At 48.5% G+C, this 25,847-nt stretch overlaps 1 protein-coding gene across 1 annotated transcript; it reads left to right on the forward strand.

The window, feature by feature from the left end:
• The first annotated feature begins 335 nt into the window (after nt 1-335).
• LOC142838274 (HAUS augmin-like complex subunit 8) lies at nt 336-25,052 on the forward strand. The gene is made up of 10 exons (XM_075953623.1): nt 336-506; nt 5,892-5,941; nt 8,654-8,706; nt 19,743-19,809; nt 20,766-20,824; nt 21,110-21,175; nt 21,259-21,417; nt 21,725-21,866; nt 22,911-23,073; nt 24,815-25,052. Exons 1-10 carry the CDS (start codon nt 478-480, stop codon nt 24,936-24,938), a joined length of 912 nt encoding a protein of 303 aa, XP_075809738.1. The 5' UTR covers nt 336-477; the 3' UTR covers nt 24,939-25,052.
• Nucleotides 25,053-25,847: the final 795 nt, after the last annotated feature.

The raw sequence follows: 25,847 nt of genomic DNA on the forward strand, positions 1-25,847 counted from the left end.
TTCCTGAGACCCCCTCCTCAGTGCCCACCTCAGCCACGTCCTCTCCACAGCCACTGCTCAAAGGCGCCCTCGAGCCCCGTAAGCCCGCCATTCTCGCCCCCATCAGTCACCCCGCGACCCCCAGGCCGCGTCACACCCTCGCGCCCTGGGACACCAGCACCAACCCCGGCTCTGTCCTCCCATCAGGAGAACCACTGAAAGAACTCACCTGAACCTTGGCCGCCCTGCTCCAGGGAGGAGGGGTGCTCTGGGCCACGCCCACTAGAGCCACGCCCCTGCTGTTGGTGTGGTCCTGTTTTCTGGCTCCCTCGAGCTGTGAGAGGCGGGGCGCTACAGAGCCCTGCCCCCTCAGAGCGCGCTCCCAAAAAAGCGGGCTCCTTGGCTTCACTTGCTGACAGGCCCCAGTGCCCCACTGTCCTGCCTGCCTCCTAGAGAGCGGAGCCCCGAGAAGAGGCTCTTTGAGTGGAAGGCGGGAAAATGGCGGACTCCTCGGAGCGGGACGCGGGGTGAGTTGGGGGCACAGTAGGGCGGGGTTTAGGGGCACCCGAGGGCTGGCCAGAGCCTGGGCTGACGGGTGCCCAAGCGGGAGAACGGGGCTCCTTAGAGCCACTCCCCGAATCCCTCCCAGCCTGGAGGCCCAGGCTCTGAGCATCTCCTGTGCGGCTCAGAGTGGAGTTGTGTGTGGTACTTTGGTGTTGGCAGCAGGTAACTTAGCCTCATGGTTCCTAGCTTTTGCATCTAGGGGAGCACTTAACCTCCTGAGTTCTGTGTGTGACTTGTTCTGTTTTGGTTCCAAGACAGGGTCTCTTGTAAGCCAGGCTTGCTTCGAACTCTCCAGTTCCTGCCACTCTTCCCGCGGGGATGATTAGTGTGCTCCCCAGCAGCAGCTGGACCAGTCTGCTGCACCACAGCACTGCGGGGATTCATCCTTGTTAGTGAGCTTGGGAAGTATTGGAGCCTGGATAGGTTTTTTTTCTTAGAATTTCAGGTTTACTTTTTTCCTGAAAGGAGTTTTGAAGCACTGATAAGGGAAGAGTCGGGGGAGGGGGGCGGAGAGATGGCTCAGTGATTAAGAGCATTGCCTGCTCTTCCAAAGGTCCTGAGTTCAATTCCCAGCAACCACATAGTGGCTCACAATCATCTGTAAAGAGGTCTGGCGCCCTCTTCTGGCCTTCAGGCATACAGACAGAATATTGTATACATAATAAATGAATGAATGAATAAATAAATAAATAAATAATTTTTTTTAAAAAGGGGGGAAGAGTCGGGGAGTTACAAAATAATCGCTTGAGAGTTATGGTCTGGAAATTGATAAAAATCTACACCTGGGCGGGTTGATGCTAGTGGCAACCACAAGTACTCAGTGATGGTAAAGAAACTCTCCCACCCCACCTGAGCTTCACTAGAAGCCTGCCTGTCAGCACAGGCAGGAGGTGGTGGTGGAAGAATCCCGAGTTCAAGGACAGCCTGAGTTACCTACCTGAGGACCTGTCTCAAATAAACCATTTTTTGTTTTTGTTTGGTTTTTTGTTTTTGTTTTTGTATTCAAGACAGGGTTTCTCTGTAGTTTTGGAGCCTGTCCTGGAACTAGCTCTTGTAGACCAGGCCGGCATCGAACTCACTGTGATCCACCTGCCTCTGCCTCCCTAGTGCTAGGATTGAATGCGTGCGCCGCCACCACCACCTGGCCAGCTTTTGTTTTTGTTAGGAATATTTCTTAGACGAGCCTCTCTGCCAACACAAATAATTCCAATCAGACCAAATTAGACCGAATAAAAGATGCCCATGTTTGATGGAGCGCTCCTGGGTGGCACCAGGAAAGCATGGTGAGGGGAAGAGAGAGAAGGGGAGACCACATGTTCATATTTTGGGGGACAGCCTAAAAACCCTGTGGGAGTGGTCCTGACCCTCCCTGGGGAGGCTTGGTGGGCTTTCCCAGGGGAAGGGGCTTGAAATGGATGCCAGGGGCTGGGGTGACGCTTTCACCCAAACATCCCAGACTCTTGGATATAGGGACCCGACTCAGGTCTGGCCACTTCCTGTGAGCATGGAGTGACATTGGCAAGGGGGGAGTTGGTGGGCTCATGAGAGGCGTGGCTGGAGCGGCTTCCCATTTACTGTCATCCAGGAGACCTCAGGCAGCTGTTGGTTGAGAGAGATGAGAAGGCAGGAGGCATTTGTTATCATTGGCCCTATGAATAGGGCTAGCCATGGGAAGTCATTAACTGCCAGAAAGAATGGGACAGAGAAGTGCCCTAGTTGTACAGGTGAGGCTCGGGTGTACAATTGGGACACACTAGCAGATAAAACCAGATTTTAGTTGTTAGGTGTCCTTGATCCAGGAGAGTTGGTACCAGTGGTGAAGTCCCAGGAGCTGGTGCAGGTGTTGGCGTTTTCTGGAGAGCGCTTTGTAAGTTGGTCTTGGCCCAGATGGCCAGAGTGACCTGTAAAATATGCGTGAAAATGGGTGGGGTTCAAACAGGCTCTGGAGGGCTGGAGAAATGGCTCAGAGGTTAAGAGCACTGACTGCTCCTCCAGAGGTCCTGAGTTCAATTCCCAGCAACCACATGGTGGCTCACAGCCATGTATAATGCGATCTGGTGCCCTCTTCTGGCCTGCTGGCATACAAGGAAGGAATGTTGTTTTTTTGGGGTTTTTTTTTGTTTTTTGTTTTTTGGTTTTTTTTTTTTTTTTTGGTTTTTTGAGTCAGGGTTTCTCTGTGGTTTTGGAGCCTGTCCTGGAACTAGCTATTGTAGACCAGGCTGGTCTCGAACTCACAGAGATTTGCCTGCCTCTGCCTCCCGAGTGCTGGGATTAAAGGCGTGTGCCACCACCGCCCAGCACGGAAGGAATGTTGTATACATAACAAATAAATCTAAAAATTAAAAAAAAAACAGGCTCTGGAAGACTGTTAGTTGTTTGTTTGGGGTTTTTATTATTATTATTATTACCAGACCTGATTTTTGATACAGCAGTAGAACTTTTTCCAGAAACCTGTAGGTATCTGTAAGAGAACTGGAACAGATTTACATCTTGGTGTCATAGCAAAAGGCTGTTGCTTTAGGTTAGAAGGTTTGCACATTTTAGAAGACAATTAAAGGGAATTGGGAACTCTGGATTTTTAAGATACACCTGTTAATCTGAACTATGAAGCCTTGAAAGAGGCACACCTGTTTGTATTTTAGCAGGAAACTTCAAATGAAGTAATGAGCTACCAGTACCTTAAGTTGTCAAATGCCATGGATGAAGTAATAAGTGAACAGTACCCTAAGTCACCAAATGCCATTAGACAGATCTAAGGGGATAAATGGGCAAAAATGAGACACCTTTTTTAGCTACACAGGCAATCCCAAGTCTCTCCTTAGTCCTCGGAGAACATCAGCCTGGAGGCAGTGATTGCCGTTAGCTGCTGGGTACAAGAGGCCCCAAGATTTTCCTGTGGGGGGAAGATTTAGTCCACCTGTCATGGCAGGATGAGAAGATTGAGTCCCCGGGTGGCATCCAGGAAGCTGAAGAGGTAAAAGGCCGCTTTTTGGTGTGTGGGTGTCTTTGCAAAACCCAAAGGCAAGCCTCAAGGCGGAAGATCTTTGTAACCATGTATCTTCTTGGAGGAGCTATAGGTGCCATGGGAGCTGGCATGTCTGTGTTAGAAGCACTTTTGTTAAATTGCCATACTCTCAGATCTGTAAAGGCACTTGAGAATTGGGCACCATTACCTGGTGTATTTAAACTGGACATATAAGCTAAATTTAGGCATGTATTTTATCCAGTTAGTTACAGCTTACCAATGCTAGTGAATGTAAGACGATTAAAAGGAATATTTTAATAAGTCAAAGAATACTAGCACACTGTCACAGAACTCCCTGTGGAGACCCTGTGAGCTTCCAGCTCACAGATCACAGAGATCTGAATGAAAAATGAGGATGTGGCCCAGCAGTGGTGCTGCAGGCCTTTAATCCCAGCACTTGGGAGGCAGAGGCAGGTAGCTCTCACCAAGGCTTTTACACAGAGAAATCCTGTCTCAAAAAGAAAGAAAGAAAGAAAGAAAGAAAGAAAGAAAGAAAGAAAGAAAGAAAAGAAGTAAAGAAAGAAAAGAAAAGAAAAATGAGGACATGACTGCTCCAACGTATATGGTTGAGCAGAAGGTTTATTGTAGATATGAGGGAAAGTACAGCCAGAGGCATCAGGAAGAGTCCATACTGAACCTGCCCAGCAGCCTGAACCAGGCCATGAGAAGAGAAAGAGGGAGCAAAGAGAGCACTAGAAACATACAGACCAAGTGGACAAAATGGCTGAGTTATATAGAAAAGAGAAGCTGGGGAACTTCAGGGTAGGGGCAGGATATGCCTGCCAGGCTGGCTCTGTGACAGGCACTTGGGATGCTGAGAGATGATAAGTTAAGTAGGCCCCTCACTTAGACACTTGACCCAATGAGGTCCACCTGCCTCTGCCTCTGCAGCTTATAGACTTGTACCACCACACGCGGCCCCAGGCCAGCTTCCTTACTCGCAGGTAAAGGTGCTGCCACCAAGCCTCATAGCCTCAGGATTCCCAGGACCCAACTACAAAAGTCATCCTTTGCCCTCCCGTGTGTCAGAGGACGTGAGCACCACATACTGCATCAGATTTAAAAGGCTGAAGTGCTACAGAGAAGAGGCCGGTGGGTGGAGCCTCCTGACCAGCACTATACCTCAGACTTCCAGCTCTTTACACGGGTAGTGATGGGCACAGGTCAGGTCAAGGCCATGTTGCTGAGGCCTCCGTGATTGATGGGCAGACCCCGGGGCATCCTGAGGGACCACAGCAGGTGCACCTGCCCTGCTTCCCAAAGCCAAGCCCCTACCATCTGTAGGCTTCAGGAAGAAGCCAGCAGCAGAGGCTTAAGACCCCCAGAGCTGGACTGCTGGGGACTGAGCTCAAGTCCTCTGCAAGAGCAGCAAACTCTTTATCCTGCAAACTGTCTGTCCAGCCCTGGTAGGAAGATGATGAGTTCTGGGCCAGCCTTGGCTGTAGCGTGAGACCCTGTTGGTTGTGTGTGTGTGTTAATTATCACTGAACAAGCCTGACAACCTGAGTTTGGGTCCCCAGAAGCCACGTACAAACTGGATGCAGTAGTGCCTGCACTCCTAGCACACCCTACAGGGAGATGGGAGGCCAAACAGGAGAGTCTGCAGGAGTGAGGACTGGCTAGCCTGGTATACGCAGCCGTGGATGAGAAGGTGGAACGTGACCTATGCTGAGATTGTCCCCTAACCTCTCTGGAGGCACCACGGTACGCACAGTTGGTGGCACTTACACAGCTGCACTCACAGACATACACAGAATAAATAAAAATAAAAATATTTAGAGAATACAACTATTTGGTGACATATGAGCGATGTGTGACCCAAAATGTGCTATGTCAGCAAAGTTTTGTTGCCACATGGCCCACGCATTGTGTCTGTCAACTTTGGTACTAGAATAGCAAAGTTGAGTAGTTGCTGGTCATGACAGTGACCGGGGAGCCTAGGAAACTGACACTTTGCAGAGAAAGGCTGTGTCACCGTCCTCTCCCCAACCTGCCATCTCATCCTTACCATTGGACTCTTCCCTCCTGTCTTCTCCAGCCCCTGTGCTTGCAAATCCTCAGCTCCAGCCCTTCCGAAGCCCTCCCACCTCTCTGGCTGTTGTCACACCAGCCTGATGAGACAGGGATCTTCCTGGTCGGGAAGCTCTGATCCCTGTGGGCCAGTGTTCTACTGCCTTCAGGAGGAAGTTGGTCTTGTGGGGGTTCCACCTCCTGCTTGTCTAGGGATGATCTTCACATGCCCCGCTGCAGCTGACAGAAGGTGGCTCTGGCCTCTGCAGATCTTGTAGATGGATGAATAGCACATCTCTCTTCTCTCTTGTAGGAAGCCCGCAGCCACTGGTGCCCCCAAGACAAAAGGAAGAAGAGTACAAGGTGAGCGCTTTAAGGAAAGTGTTTTGTTTTGTCTTCATCAACGATTTTTGTTCAATTTTTTTATTACACGTGTATTGATCTCTTTGGAGGGGTGTGCATATTGTATCATGAGTATAGAAGTCAGAAGGGAACTTGTGGGAGTCAATTTGTCATCAATCAAGCTGGGTAGCAAGCAAGTGCCTTACATGCTGAACCTTATTGTTCTCTGAGAAAGTCTCATGGATCCCAGGTTGCCGGTCAGCTCCTGATCCTCCTGCCTCAACCTCCAGGGTGCCATCTAGTTCATGAAAGGGGTTTCTTGGGGGCAGGGGAGACAGAGACAAGTCTGAAACTTCCACTGCTCAGTGGCATGCCTTTGGGGACTCGGGGTTGTCTTTGTCCCTGAGGTGTCCTGTGACTGTAGTTGTCCTTTGGAGAGTTGAAGTCCCTCGAAAGTGTAGCTCTAGATGTGCACAGGCCACAGATCCAAGTTCCTTCAGAAACCTGTGGAGCTGCCCGGTGTGGGTGCTGGAAGAGCAAGTACTCCTCAGCCTCATAGGCTCCTTTTTTTTTGTTACACTTCGTGTGGGGCAGGTAGCACATGTGGCACACACATGGGGGTTAGGCATAATTTGGGTGGTTGTTTCTCTCATTGCACCATAGGAGTCCAGAGGACTAAACTCGGACCCTCAGGGTTGACAGTGATCACTGGACCTGGTTGGGTTTGGGGCTTGGGGTTTGGTCTTAGGGATGGAGCCCAGGGCCCCACATTTGCTAGGCAAGCGCCTAACCACTGACCTATATCCTCAGCAGATATTTTGTTTGTTTGTTTACTGCGATGGCAGAAGTAGAATTGGGGCCCTCACTGTGCCAATTGAGCACCGTGCCACTGAGTGGCCCCAGCCTGGCAGTTTTGTGTGTAAGCTATGACATGTTTGCATGCTGCCTGGTTTTGTTAACACTGGCCAGGCCAGATGCCCCAGCCACCGCCAAGGGGGCCTGGATCTGTGCGTGAGTCTCATGAGGGTCCACCCGTGATAAAGGCTGGAGTGGTGGTGAGGACAGAGCATGGACATAGGCCTCCCCAACCCAAAGGTACAGAGTCTGACACGGCTCACGTGTGCCCCAGCTTCCCTGCCCCTGGGCTGCTGTGGGCTCTTCTCCTGTCTTTAACTTTATTGTTACTTTTTAATCTGCTAGCTTCATTTAATTGAGAAACATGAGTGGTCAAGGTACAAACGACCACAGACCAGCTGTAATGAGAAATCTGGAGTCTTCCATGGTTGGCAAGCAGGGTCTGAGAGCTGGCCTGGGCACATAGACCAGTGGGCCTGTTTGTCCTGGCTGCAGGCTCAACACGTTTAAACTGAACCAGGGTCAGATTCCTACATCTGGGCTGCATTTTCCAAGCTTTTTCCTGGCACAAGCCCCAGGCAGAGTCTGACTTGGCCTTTTACGTCCATTACCTATGCTCTCAGAGCCTCTGCAGGATCTCAGCGAGAACCCCCAAATCCATGCCAGCACGGCCATTCCCTCACAACAGTTAACATCATCTAGGGTTACAGGAGTGGATCTCTATCCCTCTGATTTAAAGATAGGAAGGTGGGAATACTAAGACCACGGTGGGCAGCCCAGCTTTACTGTGCTGAAGCACAAACAGAGACGGACTCCACCAGAGAGGGATAGACCCAAAATGCTGTGGGATTTGTTGTTTTGTGTTTTGGTAGGTGGGAGGGGGCTGTGCACATGAATGTAGATGCTCTTGGACACCAGAGAGAGTGTTGAATCTCCCAGAACTGATATTACAGTTGCAAGCATCCCTGTGGGTGCTGGGACCCTAACTCCAGTCCTCTGCAAGAGCAACAAGCGCTTAACCACTGAGCCATCTCTCCTGTTCCTTTTTTTTTTTAAAAAATTGCACTTATTTACTGAAGGTGAGGGGGATACCAAGGTGCACATATAGAGGTCAGAGGAAGGCTCTTGAGAGTTGAACCAAAGTCATCAGGCTTGCTTTCAAGCCCTCCACCCAGTGAGCCATCCCACTGGCCCCTGGCTTTCACGGTCTAGAATGTTTCTATCTTTGAACTTACTTGGCACTTGCTCCTACTCCAAGGACCCACATACAAGAGACGTTCCATCAGTGTCTTATGGACACTGAGTGTCCTGTGAAGGTACTAGTTGCAGTAGCTGCCATGTGCATACTGGGGAGACTGAAGGAGCCAGTCTGCATCGGGCTGTAAGGCTGGTGCTTTTCCTGTCATTGGCCCCGGCTCTCCACTGTGGGGTCCTGCTCATGCTCTATGTCTTCATGCTGCAGCATTCCTCTTCTCTAACAAACACTGTTGGTTAATTAATAAAGAAACTGCTTGGCCCTGATAGGTTACAACATAGGTGGGGGGAGTAAACAGAACAGAATGCTGGGAGGAAGAGGAAGTGAGGTTAGAGGCCATGCCGCTGCTCCTCTCCAGGGCAGACGCGATGAAGCTCTGACCCAGGATGGATGTAGGCTAGAATCTCCCTGGTAAGCGTACCTTGGGATTACACACATTAATAGAAATGGGTAATCAAGATGTAAGAATTAGCCAGTAAGAAGCTAGAGCTAAGGGTCCAGGCAGTGTTTAAATGAATACAATTTGTGTGTTGTTATTTTGGGGCATAAGCTAGCCAGGTGGCTGGGAGCTGGGTGGCAGGAATGCAGCCCGCAGCTCCTACTACACACTGTGTCGTCTGCAGGAGGAAGAGTGGTTGAGTCCAGATACCTGCAATATGAGAAGAAAACTAAGAAGGTAATGGAGTCTTTTACTCTTGGAGCCACTAGGAATGGGTGGAGGGCACGTGGCAGCTGCAGCCCGATCCTGGAAGACACCATTGGGGCCTTTGCCGCCTCCAGGTTCTGGGCACAGTCCTGAGTCTCTGGTGAGAGTGACACCAGTGTCCATCAGTCGTATGTACCTCCTCTGCCCCTCCTGTTTTGAGGGCCTCTGTTCTGTCAGATCTGTCCTCCAGCACTATCCCTTCACACCCAGGAGGCTCCTGAGTGATGGGCAGTGGCAGCGGCACTCGGTGTGGGCCACAGGCACAGCTGGCAGGGGTGACGTTCACTTCTGCATCTTCCTGTGTGATACTTTTTCAGCTGTCAATAAGCAAGGCTGGCAGGTCTTCCTGAGGCCCCAAAAGCTGCACTGCATTGCAAGAATGGGGGAAACATGTTGGGGTCAGCTGCAGGCTCATCCCTGTGGTGACACATCCCTGGAGCACAGGATCCAGTTCCAGGTTGTCTGTCACGGCCAGGCAGGACTGCTGAGCACAGGCTTGGTTTATGACAATCAGAAGGTTAATTTCCCATCTGCCTGGCCTGTGCCCCAGGAAGTGTGGTGAGGGTTCCCAGGATTCCTGAAGCTGTGACTGGAAGTCTGGTTTAAGGGAAGGGATTCTCACATCACCCTGCAGACAGCTTTCCCAAGCTACTTATCCCTGCTTCCATTCACCCTGTGGCTGTTGCCACCTTGAAGGCTTGGCCACAGTGCCCCCATGTGTTTATACAAGGCATTTTGGTTCTGGTACCCCATCAGGTGACCTTGGTCTGGCTGGAGTCTTGAGTGTCTGTTGTCATGGTAACATTAGCCTGCGCTTTCTCCTGAGGCTGAATGGATCTCAGAAGGGCTGGTCCTGAGTGGAGCCCACTTCCAGCTGAGCAGCCCTTTCCCTGAGTGTGGGGCAGATGATCTTGAGTTTCAGATTTCAGTTGTGGATAAGGGGTGCTCGGGCTGTGCTGTGTGCTCCCATTCCTCCTGAACTGCTACACCATTTCACGTTTCTCCCAGGCACACTTCTGTGACTTCAGTAGGTGTCTCCAAGGCAGTTGGTGGTGGGCATTGCTCTGCATTGGTCCTTGTTATTTGTGTGTGTGTGTGTGTGTACGTGTGTGTGTTGCAGGTTGTACAACCATGCATGTACACATGGATGGATGCCAGAGTGAAATCTTTCTTTTGTGACAGGATTTCACTGAACTGCCAGCTCTTGGGATCCTTTTGTGTTCCTCATCCCTTGCTAGGGTGAGAGGTTCTTGTGGTGAAAGACTTAGAGGCCCCTTAGCACTACTGCACCCCCTTCCTCGGAACCAGGGCCCTGGTAACCAACAACACATGCACGAGAGCTTTGAGTACTTTCCATCTCCATTGTATAGACCTGGACCCTGGAACTGGGGTGAGACGACCTTGTAACCGTCATAACATTGATCAAGGTTCCTCCTTGTAACTATGACATTGATCAAGGCTCCTCCTTGTAACTGTTACAACATTGATTAAGTAGAGTCAAAATAGTAGACAAATGATTTTTGGGCTTTCCCTTTGATTTTGTACTCCCCCCTCCTTGATTTTGTGTTTTTTTTCCTTTAAAAGAGCTTGTAATAGACAAAGCAGTCGTCCTTCTCCTCTCGAGGCTGGGGGACCTCTGCCGCGGCAGAATAAAAATTCCTCTTGCTATTGCATCAACCGAGTTGTGAATGTCTCTTGGGGCGACCTTCTCCTTGGTGGGGCTTTAGGGCCCAACAGTGGATTTGTTTCTGTGTAGATGCTGGGGATTCAAACTCAGGTCTTCAGACTTGCAAAGTGACTGCCAGACTACACACCACACAGCCCTGCTTGTTGGCCGTTAAATTCTCATTTTGTTGCTGGTTTGTTTGTTACATGTTCTACCTTGGACATTTTCTCGCTAGTGAGTCAGGGTTTTCAGTGGTTGGCTTTCGTGGCCTGTTGTCAACAGCCACAGGCAGCAGCTCTCGTGTCATTGAGCACAAGTTCTGAATTTGCTTTCAAAAGACCAATCAATATTCCAGCCCGGCGGTGGTGGCAGGCATAGGCGGATCTCTGTATGTTTAAGGCTAGCATGGTCTACAAGAGCTAGTTCTGGGAGAGATAGGGTTGTTGCACAGAGAAACCCTGAAGCATGATTAATAAACGCTCAGGGTCAGAAATTGGGTTTCAGTCTGAAGGTCTATAAAGCAAAACAGCCAGCCACTGGCTCTTGCCTCTCCCTCAGTCTGAAATGGCAATCCTGCCTCCAGATTTCTCAGAATGAGACTATGTCTGAGAACTGTCTCCCCCATCTCTTTCCTCTGTAGGGCTGGGATTAAAGGTGTGTGACACCGTAACCTGGTCTGTAAGGCTGACCAGTGGGACTGTTTTACTCTCAGATCTTCAGGCAGTCTTTATTTATTAAAATACAAAAGAAAACCTATCTCACCCCCCCCCCAAATAAAAGACCATTATGGATTTTTCTGCCTTTTTTCTTTTATGGACAGTGTCTCTCTACATATTCCTACATGGCCGGGACTTAGAGAGATAGAGAGATCCACCCCTCTACCTCCTAAAGGCTGGAATTAAAGACAGGGCAACCACGTCCAACCGCAATTGTTGGTCATCTGTTGTTGGACCTTCTTTAGACTGCCAGTTCCCAAATGATGGCACAGAGACTTCTTATTAATTATGAAAGCTTGACCTTAGTCTAGACTTGTTCCTAACTAGCTCTGGCGGGTGGTGGTGGTGGCACACACCTTTTATCCCAACATTTAGGAGGCAGACAGACCTCTGTGAGTTCAAGACCAACCTGGTCAAAATTTCCAGGGCAGTAGGACTGTTTCACAGAAAAATCTGTCTTAAAAAAAATTACCATGTCTATATTAGTCTACATTCTGCCATGTGGCTCCTTACCTCTCTGTACTGCTGACTCCCTCAGTGTCTCCCTGGCTTAATTATGAGAGCCTCTGATTCTTCCTGAGTTCCCTTCTCTCCTGGAAGCCCCACCTGTTCTCTCCTGCCTAGCTATTGGTCTTTCAGGTTCTTTTTAACCAATCAGAAGGTGCCTTGGGCAGAGATACATCTTTACAGCATACAAAAAGATTATCCAACAGCAATCAGGTGTGTACACAGACCTGTTGATGGAGCCCAGGCCTTCATGTGCCAGAGCCCAGCACCTGCTGGGGATTGACTGCATGGGCTCCCAAGTCAGCGTCAGGGACGTGCTGGCATGGGGGTCTCAAGACCTGAACCCTGTGATTCTTCTTGGGTTCTGACAGGCTTTCGTGTATGATGTGTGAGGGTGGCATCTGGCTTCGGCACGTGCCCCTTTTAGTCTGGAATTCTTTTTTTTTTTATTGAGAAAAGAACAAAGAAAGTTTCTGCCTCCTCGCAGACTCCTATTTCCCTCCCTCTCCTCCCACCCTTCTCCCCGTCCCCCCACTCCTCACCCCCTCCCTCTCCAGTCCAAAGAGCAGTCAGGATTCCCTGCCCTGTGGAAAGTCCAAGGTCCTCTCCCCTCCGTCCATGTCTAGGAAGGTGAACATCCAAACTGGCTAGGCTTCCACAAAGCCAGAACATGAAGTAGGATCAAAACCCCGTGCCATTGTCCTTGGCTTCTCATCAGCCCTCATGTTCACCATATTCAGAGTCCGGTTTTATCCCATACTTTTTCAGTCACAGTCCAGCTGGCCTTGGTGAGCTCCCAATAGATTAGCCCCACTGTCTCAGTGGGTGGGTGCACCCCTCGTGGTCCTGACTTCCTCGCTCATCTTCTCCCTTTTTCCGCTCCTCATTGGGACCTTGGGATCTCAGTCCACTGCTCCAGTGTGGGTCTCTCTCTCTATCTCCATCCATCACCAGATGAAGGTTCTATGGTGATATGCAAGATATTCATCAGTATTGCTATAGGATAGGGTCATTTCAGGTTCCCTATCCTCAGCTGCCCAAGGAACTAACTGGGGACATTGCCTTGGGCCCCAGGGAGCCACTGTAGGTTCAAGTCTCTTGCCAACCCTAAGGTGGCTCCCTTAACTAAGAATTGTGCTTCCGTGCTCCCCTATCCAACCTTCCTTTATCCTAATAATCCTGTTTCCCCAAGTTCCCCCCATCCTCCCCGTCTCACTTTTCTCTGCCCATCATCCCTTACCCCAATCCCACCCCACCCCCAAGATCCCAATTTTCTCCCCGGCAATTTTGTCTACTTCCCATAGCCAAGATGATAACTATATGATTTTCCTTGGGTTCACCTTCTTATTTAGATTCTTTAGGTTAACCAATTGTAGACTCCGTGACCCCTATTTATTGCTAGAAACCAATTATGAGTGAGTACATCCCATGTTCATCTTTTTGGGTCTAGGCTACCTCACTCAGGATTGTGTTTTCTATTTCCATCCATTTGCATGCAAAATTCAAGAAGTCATTGTTTTTTACCGCAGCGTAGTACTCTAATGTGTGTATATTCCACACTTTCTTCATCCATTCTTCCATTGAAGGGCATCTAGGTTGTTTCCAGGTTCTGAGTATTACAAATAATGCTGCTATGAACATAGTTGAACAAATGCTTTTGTCATATTATAGGGCATCTCTTGGGTATAATCCCAAGAGTGGTATTGCTGGGTCCAGGGGTAGGTTGATCGCGAATTTCCTGAGAAACTGCCACACTGATTTCCAAAGTGGTTGCCCAAGATTGCATTCCCACCAGCAATGGAGGAGAGTACCCATTCCTCCACAGCCTCTCCAGCAAAGGCTATCATTGGTGTTTTTGATTTTAGCCATTCTGACAGGTGTAAGATGATATCTCAAAGTTGTTTTGATTTGCATTTCCCTGATTGCTAGGGAGTTTGAGCATGACCTCAAGTGTCTTTAGACCATTTGAACTTCTTCTGTTGAGAATTCTCTGTTCAGTTCAGTGCCCCATTTTTTAATTGGGTTAATTAGCATTTTAAAGTCTGAGTTCTCTATATATTTTGGAGATCAGACCTTTGTCTGTTGCAGGGTGGGTGAAGATCTTCTCCCAGTCAGTAGGTTGCCTTTTTGTCTTAGTGACAGTGTCCTTTGCTTTACAGAAGCTTCTCAGTTTTAGTAGATCCCATTTATTCAATGTTGCCCTTGATGTCTGTGCTGCTGGGGTTACACATAGGAAGCGATCTTCTGTGCCCATCTGTTGGAGGGTACTTCCCACTTTCTCTTCTATCAAGTTCAGTGTGTTCAGACAGATATTGAGGTCTTCAATCCATTTGGACTTGAGTTTTGTGCATGGTGATAGATATGGGTCTATTTTCATTCTTCTACAGGTTGACATCCAGTTGTGCCAGCACCATTTGTTGAAGATGCTTTCTTTCTTCCATTGTATACTTTTAGCTCTTTTATCGAAAATGAGGTGATCATAGGTTTGTGGATTAAAATTCGGGTCTTCTATACGAATCCATTGGTCGACTTCTCTGTTTTTATGCCAGTCCCACACTGTTTTCGTTACTGTAGCTCTGTAATAGAGTTTGAAGTCAGGGATGGTAATGCCTCCGGAAATCCTTTATTGTACAGGATTGTTTTGGCTATCCTGGGTTTTTTGTTTTTCCATATAAAGTTGATTATTGTCCTCTCAAGATCTGTGAAGAATTTTGAAGGGACCTTGATGATTGCATTGAATTTATAAATTGCCGTTGGTAGAATTGCCATTTTTACTGTGTTGATCCTCCCAATCCAAGAGCAAGGGAGGTCCTTCCATTTTCTGGTATCTTCTTCAATTTCTTTCTTCAATGCCTTAAAGTTCTTGTCAAATAGATCCTTCACTTCCTTGGTTAGAGTTACCCCAAGATATTTTATGCTGTTTGTGGCTATTGTGAAAGGTGAAGCTTCTCTGATTTCCCTCTCTGCTTCCATATCCTTTGTGTATAAGAGGGCAACTGATTTTTTGGAGTTGCCCTTGTATCTTGCCACATTACTAAAGGTGTTTATCAGTTGTAAAAGTTCTTTGGTGGAGTTTTGGGGGTCGCTTATGTACACTATCATATCATCTGCAAATAACGAAAGTTTAACTTCTTCCTTTCCAATTCGAATCCCCTTGATCCCATTATGTTGTCTTATTGCTATTGCTAGAACTTCAAGCACTATATTGAAGAGGTATGGCGAGAGTGGACAGCTTTGTCATGTTCCTGAGTTTAATGGAATAGCTTTGAGTTTCTCTCCATTTAATTTGATGTTAGCTGTCGGCTTGCTGTATATAGCTTTTATTATATATAGGTATGACCCTTGTATCCCTAATCTCTCCAATACTTTTATCATAAAGGGATGTTTTATTTTGTCAAATGCTTTTTCAGCATCTAATGAAATGATCATATGGTTTTTTTTCTTTCAGTTTATTTATATGATGGATTACATTAATAGATTTTCGTATGTTGAACCAGCCCTGCATCTCTGGGATGAAGCCTACTTGATCATAATGGATATTTTTTCTAATGTGTTCTTGGATTCGGTTTGCCAATATTTTGTTAAGGATTTTTGAGTCGATGTTCATGAGTGAGATTGGCCTGTAATTCTCTTTCCTGGTTGAGTCTTTGTGTGGTTTTGGTATCAGAGTAACTGTAGCTTCATAAAGGGAATTTGGTAATGACTCTTGGGTTTCTATGTTGTGAAATACATTAAGGAGTACAGGTATTAGGTTTTCTTGGAAGTTCTGATAGAATTCTGCATTGAAACCATCTGGTCCTGGGCTTTTTTTGGTAGGGAGGTTTTTGATAACAGCTTCTAATTCTTCATGACTAACAGGTCTATTTAGATTGTTCACCTGGTCCTGGTTCAGCTTTGGTATATGGTACTTATCTAAAAAAGTGTCCATTTCTTTTACATCTTCCAGTTTTGTGGCATACAGGCTTTTGTAGTAAGATCTAATGATTCTCTGAATTTCCTCTGTGTCTGTGGTTATGTCCCCCTTTTCATTTCTGATCTTATTAATTTGCATATTCTCTCTCTGCCGTTTGATTAGTTTGGATAGGAGTTTATCAATCTTGTTGATTTTCTCCAGGAACCAGCTTTTTGTTTCATTGATTCTTTGGATTGTTTTCTGTGTTTCTATTTTGTTGATTTCAGCCCTCGGTTTGATTATTTCCAGTCTTCTACTCCTCCTAGGTGAGTCTGCTTCTTTTTTTCCTAGAGCTTTCAGGTGGGCTGTTAAGTCTCCAATATGTGCTTTCTCTGTTTTCTTTAAGTGGGCACTTAGTGCGATGAACTTTCCTCTTAGGACTGATTTCATAGTGTCCCATAAGTTTGAGTATGTTGTTTGTTTATTTTCATTGAATTCCAGGAAGACTTTAATTTCTTTCTTTCTTTCTTCCTTAATCCAGGTATGGCTCAGTAGTTGACTGTTCAGTTTCCATGAGTTTGTAGGCTTTCTGGGGGTAGCATTGTTGTTGAATTCTAACTTTAATCCATGGTGATCTGATAAGACACAGTTGGTTACTAATATTTTTTTGTAACTGTGGAAGTTTGCTTTGTTACCGAGTATGTGGTCAATTTTTGAGAAGGTTCCATGAGCTGCAGAGAAGAGGTTATATTCTTTCCTATTTCGGTGGAATATTCTATAGATGTCTGTTAAGTCCAATTGATTCATTACCTCTATTAATTCTCTAATTTCTCTGTTAGGTTTCTGTCTGATTGACCTGTCCATTGGTGAGAGAGGAGTGTTGAAGTCTCCTACTATTAGTGTGTGCGGTTTGATGGCTGCCTTGAGTTTTAGTAATGTTTCTTTTACGTATGTGGGTGCTTTTATATTAGGGGCATAGATATTCAGGATTGAGACTTCATCCTGATGAATTGTTCCTGTTATGAGTATAAAATGTCCCTCTCCATCTCTTCTGATTGATTTAAGTTTGAAGTCAACTTTGTTAGAAATTAGTATGGCCACACCTGCTTGTTTCTTAGGTCCATTTGCTTGATAAGCCTTTTCCCAGCCCTTTACTCTGAGTAGGTGCCTGTCTTTGTGGTTGAGGTGTGTTTCTTGTAAACAGCAGAATGTTGGATCCTGTTTTCGTATCCAATCTCTTAGCCTGTGCCTTTTTATAGGTGAGTTGAACCCATTGACATTAAGTGATATGAATGACCAGTGGTTGTTAACTCCGGTCACTTTTTTAGTAGTAGAGTTTGTGTGTTTCCCTTCTTTGAGTTGCGCTGGTGAAGGGTCTCTAGATGTCTGAGTTATTGTGGTCATTGTTGGACTCCTCGGTTAGTGATTTTTCTTCTATTACATTCTGTAAGGCTGGATTTGTGGCTATGTATTGTTTAAATTTGTTTTTATCCTGGAAAATTTTGTTTTCTCCATTTATAGTGAACGAAAGCTTGGCTGGGTATAGTAGTCTGGGCTTGCATCCATGGTCTCTTAGTTTTTGCAGTACATCTATCCAGGACCTTCTAGCTTTCATGGTTTCCATAGAGAAGTCAGGTGTAAGTCTGATAGGTTTACCTTTATAAGTAACTTGGCCTTTTTCCTTTGCGGCTCTTAATATTCTTTCTTTATTCTGTATGCTTTGTGTTTTGATTATTATATGGCGAGGGGATGTTTTTTTTTTTTGATCCAGCCTCTTCGGTGTTCTGTATGCTTCTTGAACCTTCATAGGTACATCTTTCTTTAGGTTGGGAAAGTTTTCTTCTTTAATTTTATTAAATATATTTTCTGGACCGTTGAGCTGCACTTCTTCTCCTTCTTCTACTCCAATTATACTTAGGTTTGGTCTTTTTATTGTGTCCCATATTTCATGAATGTTTTGTGATGAGAGTTTGTTGGACTCGCTGTTTTCTTTGATCAGGACATTTATTTTCTCTATGTTATCTTCAGAATCTGAGATTCTTTCTTCTATCTCTTGTATTCTGCTGGTTATGCTTGTTTCTGTAGTCTCTATTTGTTTACCTAGATTTTCCATGTGCAGCTGGCCCTCTGTTTGTGTTTTCTTCTTTGCCTCCATTTTAGTTTTCAAGTCTTGAACTGTTTCCATTATCTGTTTGATTGTTTTTCCTTGGTTTCCTAGGGTAGCATTCACTGATTTATTCAATTCTTCAAACTTTCTGTTATACTTCTCATCCATTTCTATAAGGGCTTTTTTTACATGCTGTTTAAGGGCCTCTATCACTTTCATAAAGTCAATTTTTTCTACTTCTTCTTGATTAAGGTGTTCCTGTCCTCCTGTTGTGAGGTCTCTGGGTTCTGGTGGTTTCATGTTGTTTTTCAGATTGTTGGGTGAATTCTTGCACTGGTGCCTGCCCATCTCTTCCTCCGAATGCTCCCCTATGGATCTTCTTTTACAGGATCAGGTCTCCTTGCCCACTGATGTACCTTCCCATTGATGTCACTCCCCAGTGATGGCTTTCCTGGTGCCTAGATCAGATCTCTGTGCTGCTTGGATAGCTCGTAAACAAAGGGCCTACCTTGCTTGCTGCAGGCAGGCTATTGAAACAAAGGAACTGCTGCCCTCCCGGTTGCCCTCCCGATTCAGATTCGGTCCCAGCACCCGAACAGGCTGAGCTGGGAGATGTTATGTGGCCAAAGAGGGGAGGGAGGCAAACAGGGTGGGGAGGGTTCTGGATGCAAGCTGGGTGGGATAGAAAGAGAGAGGAGGTATTGGGCAGTATAGCCCCTGCAGGATGACCAGGAAGTGTAGGAGGGATGAGGAACATCTGAGTTCCCTGTTCCGGGCTGCTGCTGCACTCACTTACCCCAATGATGGCTCTCCTGGAGCCCAGATCAGATCTCCGTGCTGCTTGGGTAGCTCGTAAACAAAGGCTAGTCTGGAATTCTTAGGGGTGTGCTTTTGAAACATTTAAATTGGAATTGAGTGTACAAATAATGAGATTCATGGTGACTTTTTAAAAACTTAACTACATTTTTATTCATTAGAGAAGGGTTCGGGCCAACTGTACATATGGTTACCAGAGGACAACCTGTGGGAATTGATTCTCACCTTCCACCACATGGGTCCTGCGCATCAATTTGGTTTGGCAATCTTGGTGGCAAGCACCTTTACACACTGGCCCAACTGCTGGGAGTTGAATCCAAGTTCTCCTCTTAACCAGCGAGTCAACTCTTCAGCTTCTGGTCACACTCAGTCCAGTTACCTTCACTGTGGGTTCTTCAGTATCTGACCCTAAACCCCACAGCCCTTGGCTGTTGTACCACCCGGGGTAGCCAGGTCTGCGTGAGTGTGTGGTCCCTTATGCAGATTGTTCTGAGGGGAGGGCACTGGCACAAGCAGTTGTAGAGCACGATGACCCCGAGTTCCGGAGCCAAGGCCACAGCAGTTCCTGTGCAATCGTGGCCAGGGTGGTCAAGAGCCCCACTGTCAGGCAGGTGAGAAGCAGAGCTTGCACTTTGTTCTTCACAGCTGATTCTCTTCGTGCCCTTGAGGGCCTGGCTGGCAGCACCTATGCAGGGTGGAGTCTGCTGCCTGCTGGCCTGACACCTAGGGCCATTGCAGGTGGTTGCCCAGAGTGACCCTCAGGCTTGGAAAACTTCTTTGCTCTAGTCTGAATAGGCTTGGGTAGTTTTGACAAGGAGTAGGTTTTAGTTTTCCTGTTCCATCCTGCTGCCTCCTTATTTCCTACAGAGGGTCCCCAGACCCAGTGGTGCATGAGAATGAACCACGACACAACCCCCACTGTGCTCCTTGCCTTTCTTGTACCTGACAGCTGGGCATCCACTGCTGCTGGTGGTGCAGCTGCTGTTTGTGAGCTTTGTAGACTTAGGCCAGGGAGAAGTCAGTGTCTCCTGAAGTCCAGAGTAACCTGTGTAGAAGTCAGCGCATCCTGAGAGTGCCATAGGAAGTCGGTCGCCAGCCCCTCCACAGCACACGCAAACACACACCCATCGAGATGGCAGTCCAGCACGTGTGCCGTTAATTCCCATGTCTGATGAACGTAGCTGTCCACTGTTTGACTCTCCCGTGTTCGCAGTCTCAAAACTCCTGCTTCTCTGTCTGACCTTTAAGCAAATGCATCAAAGGTCAAGTGGCCTGACCTCTGACTGTCTGTTTACATAACAGGCTTCTGCATCTGCTGGAGGGAAGTCACCAGAGGGAAGAAAGCCCAGCACATTGCAGAAGGTCAAAGGTGAGTCCTGGCTAGGGTTGGAAGGGTGGGACTCTGGCAGCAGGGAAGGAGCTGCCAGGCCTCCCTCAGGGCAATCAGGACAACCCATCACAGACTGTCCACAGTCCAGCCTGATCCAAAAGTCCCTCAATTCCCCGGTGATCCTAGATTGTGCCAGGTTGTGAGTGAAAACTTAGCATTAAGGGTCTCTGTCAGAAAGGATGTGGTTCAAGTGTGTGATGAGAGCATAGGCAGAGTGTCTGAGGCCCAACCATATGTCCACGGAACTACTTGCGGATCCAGGAGCTGCTACTTGCTGTCAGTTTAGGATGCTACAGAAATTATAACCAATGGGGTGCCTGACATTTGGACACTTGGGAGGTGGTGGCAAGATCAGAAGTTCAAAGTCATCCTTGGCCACGTGGGCTCCATTGAACCAGGGTGTGCATGAGACCCTATCTCAAAACACAGGAACAAAAATTTCTCTGTTCCCAGGCGGGGATGAGAGCAGCACATGGGCCTGGCTAGGGTATTCTCATGTGCGGCGTGAGCACCTCCTGAAGACGGGCCAGTCAGGAGTCAGGACCTGCCTGGCCTAAACAGGTGCTCACCAAAAGGGACTGACTAGGGTTAGGGTGTATGCAGACATTTTATTTGGATTTTGGCTTCTGATGGATGAACCACAGCTGCCGGTTGGCCCTTGGTGCACAGGATGCCCCTGGCTAGCATCTAGTTGGCCCAGAGGTCTGCAGTACCAAAGCTGAGGAATGTTGTTTGTTGGTTTTTGTTTTTGTCATTTTGTTGTCATTGGTTCTTGTTCCTGATGCCTTGGCACATTTGATGTCCGAGGACAACTCTGGAGTTCTCTCCCTCCAGCTTCCTGCGAGTTCAGGGATCGAGTGCGTCATCGGGCTTGCTAGGCAAGGAAGCATCTTTATGGGCTCAGCCAGCCAAACCATCCCATTTTTTTGACACAGGGCCTCATGTACCCTTGACTGGCCCAAAAGGAACGACACACCTTCCCCAGAAAAGACAGGTGAGCACTGGGGAGCAGACGGTGGGTAGGTCTGACTCCCGGCAGCCAGTCCTCCAGGATGGAGGCTAGGGCTGTGGTGTCCATGGGTCCTTGCTCAGGTCAGTGTGCCCATATACTGAGTGGGGAGACACCCATACACTTCTGGGCAAGGTGTGACCTGACTCCATCCTCAGCCCCGCGGACACCATTTGAACCTATAAAGTGCACAGAGGTTGGGGTTCTGCCATGCCCGGAAGAGCCAGGTCAACATGGCTTACTGGGAATTGAACAGCAGGACCCTTGCAGGATCTACAGGAGACCATGGACATGATGGAGTCGCAGACACTGCTGCTGACCCTGCTGTCTGTGAAGGTGAGCTTAACTGGGACTCACAAAACAGCGTGTGTCCTCTGTCACCTCCCCCACCCCACCTGAGTTGGTCTTGCGACCCACAGATGGAAAACAACCTGACTGTGCTGGAGGAGAAGGCTGAGAAGGACTTGGTGGCCTTATGCCATGAGAAGGAGCGTCTACAGCAGCGGGTGCTGGAGCTGCGGCGCCAGCTGCTGCTCCAGCAGAAGCATCAGGAGCTGGCTACCATCCTGGATGCCCAGGTGGGTTTGAGCATGCTCCTGAGGCTAGGGGTGCATGAGGGAGCCAGGATCAGGATGCCACCACTTACATTCTGCCCGCCCTGCTTAGGCTCCTGATACGAATGTAGTACTCTGTATGGGACACCTGTCTCTGCCACACAGTCTGCAGAATACTTGGCACCTGCCAGCATTGATGTATCCCACCGTGGAGCTTAGCATAGCAACAGGGCCCCATCCAGGGCAGGTCAGAGGGGGTCCTGTTACCTGGAAGCTGGCCCTTCTTGTGCGAGTGAGCGGTGTGTCTCACAGTGTCCCCTTCTGCCTGCAGATGGAGGTGCTGGGCCCTCTCGAGGCTGTAGTAAAGCGCTTCAAGGAGCAATACAAGACATTGGCCACAGCTTTGGACGCCACACGACATGAGCTTCCCGTGCAGGGCATCCACATGCAGGGAAGTGGGCAGGAACTCCTAGGTAAGAACAGCCTTGCTGTGTGGCATTGCCTCAGCAGGAAGGAGCCTCAAGTCTCACATGCACCATATTCTAGGTGCCTCTACCCTGGGGTGGTGTTGGAACCCGTGTGGACCAAGTAGGACACAGGCAGCTGAGTCACGATTCCAACCCCACGCTGGACCTCTCAGCTGGAAGACTCTGGGGGCAGGGTGACCTATCTACCGGCCCTGAGTCCTCTGGGAGCAGGGTGACCTATCTACCGGCCCTGAGCCCTGGGCCCTACCAACAGGGTGGAGGTGTTGAGAGGTCATTTGAGGGATTCTCTGGAGCAGACATCCTCCTTAGGACTTTTTAGCTGCACAGGGTTTACTCTGCCTGGGCTACGTAACAAATGAAAAAGGTATGGTGACCTACATTTATTGTCTGACTCTTGGGAGGCTGTGAGTTCCAGGCCAGCCTGAGCTACAACACAGTGAGACCCTGGCTCCATAAAAGAGCATAGTGTTGACCTGGAAGCTGTAGCGATCCTCCTAGCAAACTGCCCCTCGCAAGTCTGTACCCAGCAAAACCCCAGCACTGACGGTGAGGTGAGGACACGACACAGCAGGAACAGGTCCTTTAACCCTCATGACCTTGCTGGGTTGTGTGTGGTGCAGGTCTGTGCCTGGGACACACAGCTGCTACAGATACCAGAACCTCAGCTCTTTAGATCCGGAGGCCAGGAAGTGCAGGTCCAAGCCACATCTGGCAGGTGCATCCTGCTTGTCGCTCGTAGTGGAAGGACAGAGGATGAGAGAACAGAGCAGCGGCTTGCAGCCTGAAGCCCCAGCTCCCCTGGTCCACAGGAGTCTCCTGGGCAGCAGTCACAGAAGCACCTGTGCGCTCCCCACTGGGTTTGCCTTCCCAGCATGCACTTGGCACCCACACTCCAGGGACGAGTGAGATCTCCTAAGATCCCTCCCTTTGGCCCTGTTCCCTGAGTGTGAGAGAAGAGCCAACGCTGCACAGCTTAAACAGCTGCTGCTTTGGGCACCGGAGTTCTGCTAACAGCCTGTATCTCCACAGATGATCTGGAGCCGGCCCTAAAGACCACCCTGCAGCTCCTGGGCGAGCTGGGCATCTCCTCCCCGGACGCCAGCGGGCAGGTGCCAGACACCAGCGCGCAGGTGTCACACCTGCTGGAGGAACTCAGGGACTTGATTACCAAGAAGGACCAAGAGCTCTACAGGTGTGGGTCAGGCCTCCCCCTTTCCCCTCCATCCCTTCCCTCCTCTCTCCATCATCCCTTTCTTTTTAGTTGGGTTGCTGGAGGTGGAACCCCACCCAGCTGCTCTCTCAGGTGAAGACTGTTTGGGCTTTTGAGGACTCAGCTATTGAGTGCCTCACTACTACAGCACTGTTCCACTCCTAGCCCACTTCTGAGTTCTGAGACACTGGGACCTTGGGTGCAGTGAAGCCATCAATTCATACTGTGCCAGAGTCCAGCAGAGTAGGACTGGGGACCGTAGAGACCTGAGGTCACCACGGGCAAGGAAAGCATCCCACACTCAGTCTCATGCCCTAGATAGGGCAGCTCCAGGTCAGCAGGGGACAGAGAGAGCCTTTTCTGAGCCGGACAGTTGCTCAACACATGTTAAACGTCATTCAGAAGTCAGTCTTAGCAGGATGTTTGGGGGTTTCTTTTTGTATGTTTTGTTTTGTTTCTAGACAGAGTTTCTCACTCTGGAACTCGCTCTGTAGATCAGGCTGGTCTCGAACTCAGAGATTCGCCAGCCTCTGCCTGCCAAGAGCTGGGAGTGAAGCTGCACACCATCACTGCCTAGCCAGTCTCGTGGTTTCTTGAGGGACATTGTTGTTTTGTGTGTTTTCTAAGACAAGGTCTCAATCTGTAACACCGAGTGTGGCTTTGAACGTGCAGAAATCCTCCCACCTCAGCTTGCAGAGTTCTAGAATGGCAGGTGTGAACATCACACGTGTTGGGGTTTTGTTTTTGTTTTTTTACGTATTTTTATGTTTGGGCATGTGCATGCCAAGGCATGAGTGTAAAGGTCAGAGGACGGCTTTGGGGTCTGTTCTCTCTTTCCACTTTGTGGGCCCTAGGGATCAGACTGAGGTCATCAGGCAGGCTTGGCCATTTTGGCCACCTCCAAAAAAATGCATTTAAGGAGATGCCCATAGGAGTTCTCAGGGATTCTGAAGCGCCGTACCCAGCGCTGGCCTACAGAATGGGTCAGCCATCACTCATATGGAGCATAGACTGAGGATGTCTCCCTGTGCTTGTGACCACTGTATGGCCACAAGTTTTCCCAGTCAGTATCTGAGCAGTACAGATGTACCTGGTATTCACTCTTGGACACATGCCCTCCGTCATCTAGGGGCTCTTAAATTCTTCAGACACCTGGCCTTTGACCATGTGGTAATGGCTGAATCTCACATCTAGCTTGGCACCAACAAGGTCTCCTCACATCAAATTTGCCCACTGTTGAGGGTGTGGGGCACTGAGGTCCCAGGTGAACAGGAGGATGAAGGATGCATTCAAGGCTCACCACACAGCTCTTTCCTGCTAGGCCTCGGGGCACAGATCTGTCAGCTGTCTCAGATGCTTGGGGGCTGAGGCAGGAGGGTCATCAGTTTAGGGTCAGCCTAGGAATCTTAGGTGCTGTCTCCTTCAAAAGAGGGAGAGCTGGGGACGGAGGGAACTCAGTATACACAGGCCCTGCTTCTGTTTGCAGCACCATATGGACACATGCACACTTGCCCCCAAGTTGGCAGCCACCCTTGTTGACTTCCAAAGACACCATTAGGGTCCTGAGATCAGCCAGCAAGGAAAGTCTGGTGTCCTGAGTTCAGTCCCCAGGATCTGTATGGAAGGAGAGAACCTATTTCTCTAACAAGTTTGTTTTTCTAAGATCTCCTTTAGAGTTCTTGGCCAGAGGCGAAGTTGTCCCTTCTCTTTCTTCTGCCCACAGGATCTTCAGTCTGGCCATGGAGCTTTCTTCCCAGGCCAGCAAGGAGGCAGCCTTGATGAACCAGGAAGTCTGGGAAGAGGCCCAAGGCACCCCTTCGTGCAGCCAGTGGTACTTCGGTCCATAGGCAGCAGACATCACCAATGTCCACACTCCTGGTGGTGGGGTGTAGGGATAAGCCCAGCCCATTAGGGGGCGTGTTCGCCTTGGGCTAATGTTACCTATAAATCTGGCGAGCATGAGCCCCACAGCTCTCTTTGTCTGTATTTCCTGCTCATCACTGGATGGCTGGTGTTGTAAGTTCATTAAAATTTGCTGTTTCATATTAAGCTAGCCTGGTTATTATGCCGCCTACAGTGGGGGGCAATGAATGGAGAGGCTAGGCAGATTTGGATGGTCACTGAACACCCTTGGAGTCCCCACACCCAGTAAGGTCCACAAGGAAGTTCTGAAGATACTGCAGGGCCAGCAAGCCTGATCACCAAGTAAAGCTGATTGCTGCCATACCTACCCCAAGTTTCATCCCTGGAACCCACATGCACATGGAAGGAGAGGACTCACCCCTGCAAGTTGTCCTCCGGTCTTCACAATTGGGCTGGCTCACACACCCTGGACAGACATTTCCTAAAATACACAGCATCCTAGGCCAGCAATCAATCCCTGGCCTTTAAGGACAGCAGCAAATGCAGGCAAACACTCATACACATAAATATATGAAACGACAAGTATTGATGAGGCTGTAAAGAGACTGAAATCCTCTTCCATTGCTGGTAGAACTATAAGATGATAAACCCACCGTGAACATGTTCAACATCTTTAGCCATCAGGAAAATGAATATCAAAACTACTTTGAGATTTTATCTTACACCTGTTGATTTCTTAAGCTCCATAATACAAGGGACTGTTAATGCTGGTAAGGATATGTGGCAAGGACATGTACAAGTGCAAACTTGTACAGCCAATGTGGAAATCAACATGCAGTCCTCAGGAAGTTGTGAGTCAATTCACCTCAAGACCCAGCTATACCACTCTTGGA

The sequence above is a fragment of the Microtus pennsylvanicus genome, chromosome 19, assembly GCF_037038515.1.
Source record: "Microtus pennsylvanicus isolate mMicPen1 chromosome 19, mMicPen1.hap1, whole genome shotgun sequence".
NCBI lineage: Eukaryota > Metazoa > Chordata > Mammalia > Rodentia > Cricetidae > Microtus > Microtus pennsylvanicus.

Coding starts and splice junctions, on each gene's coding strand:
- LOC142838274 (XM_075953623.1), top strand. CDS start 478: ATGGCGGACTCCTCGGAGCGGGACGCGGG. Junction 8,707..19,742: donor ATGAGAAGAAAACTAAGAAG/GTAATGGAGTCT, acceptor TTTACATAACAG/GCTTCTGCATCTGCTGGAGG. Junction 23,074..24,814: donor AAGGACCAAGAGCTCTACAG/GTGTGGGTCAGG, acceptor TTCTGCCCACAG/GATCTTCAGTCTGGCCATGG.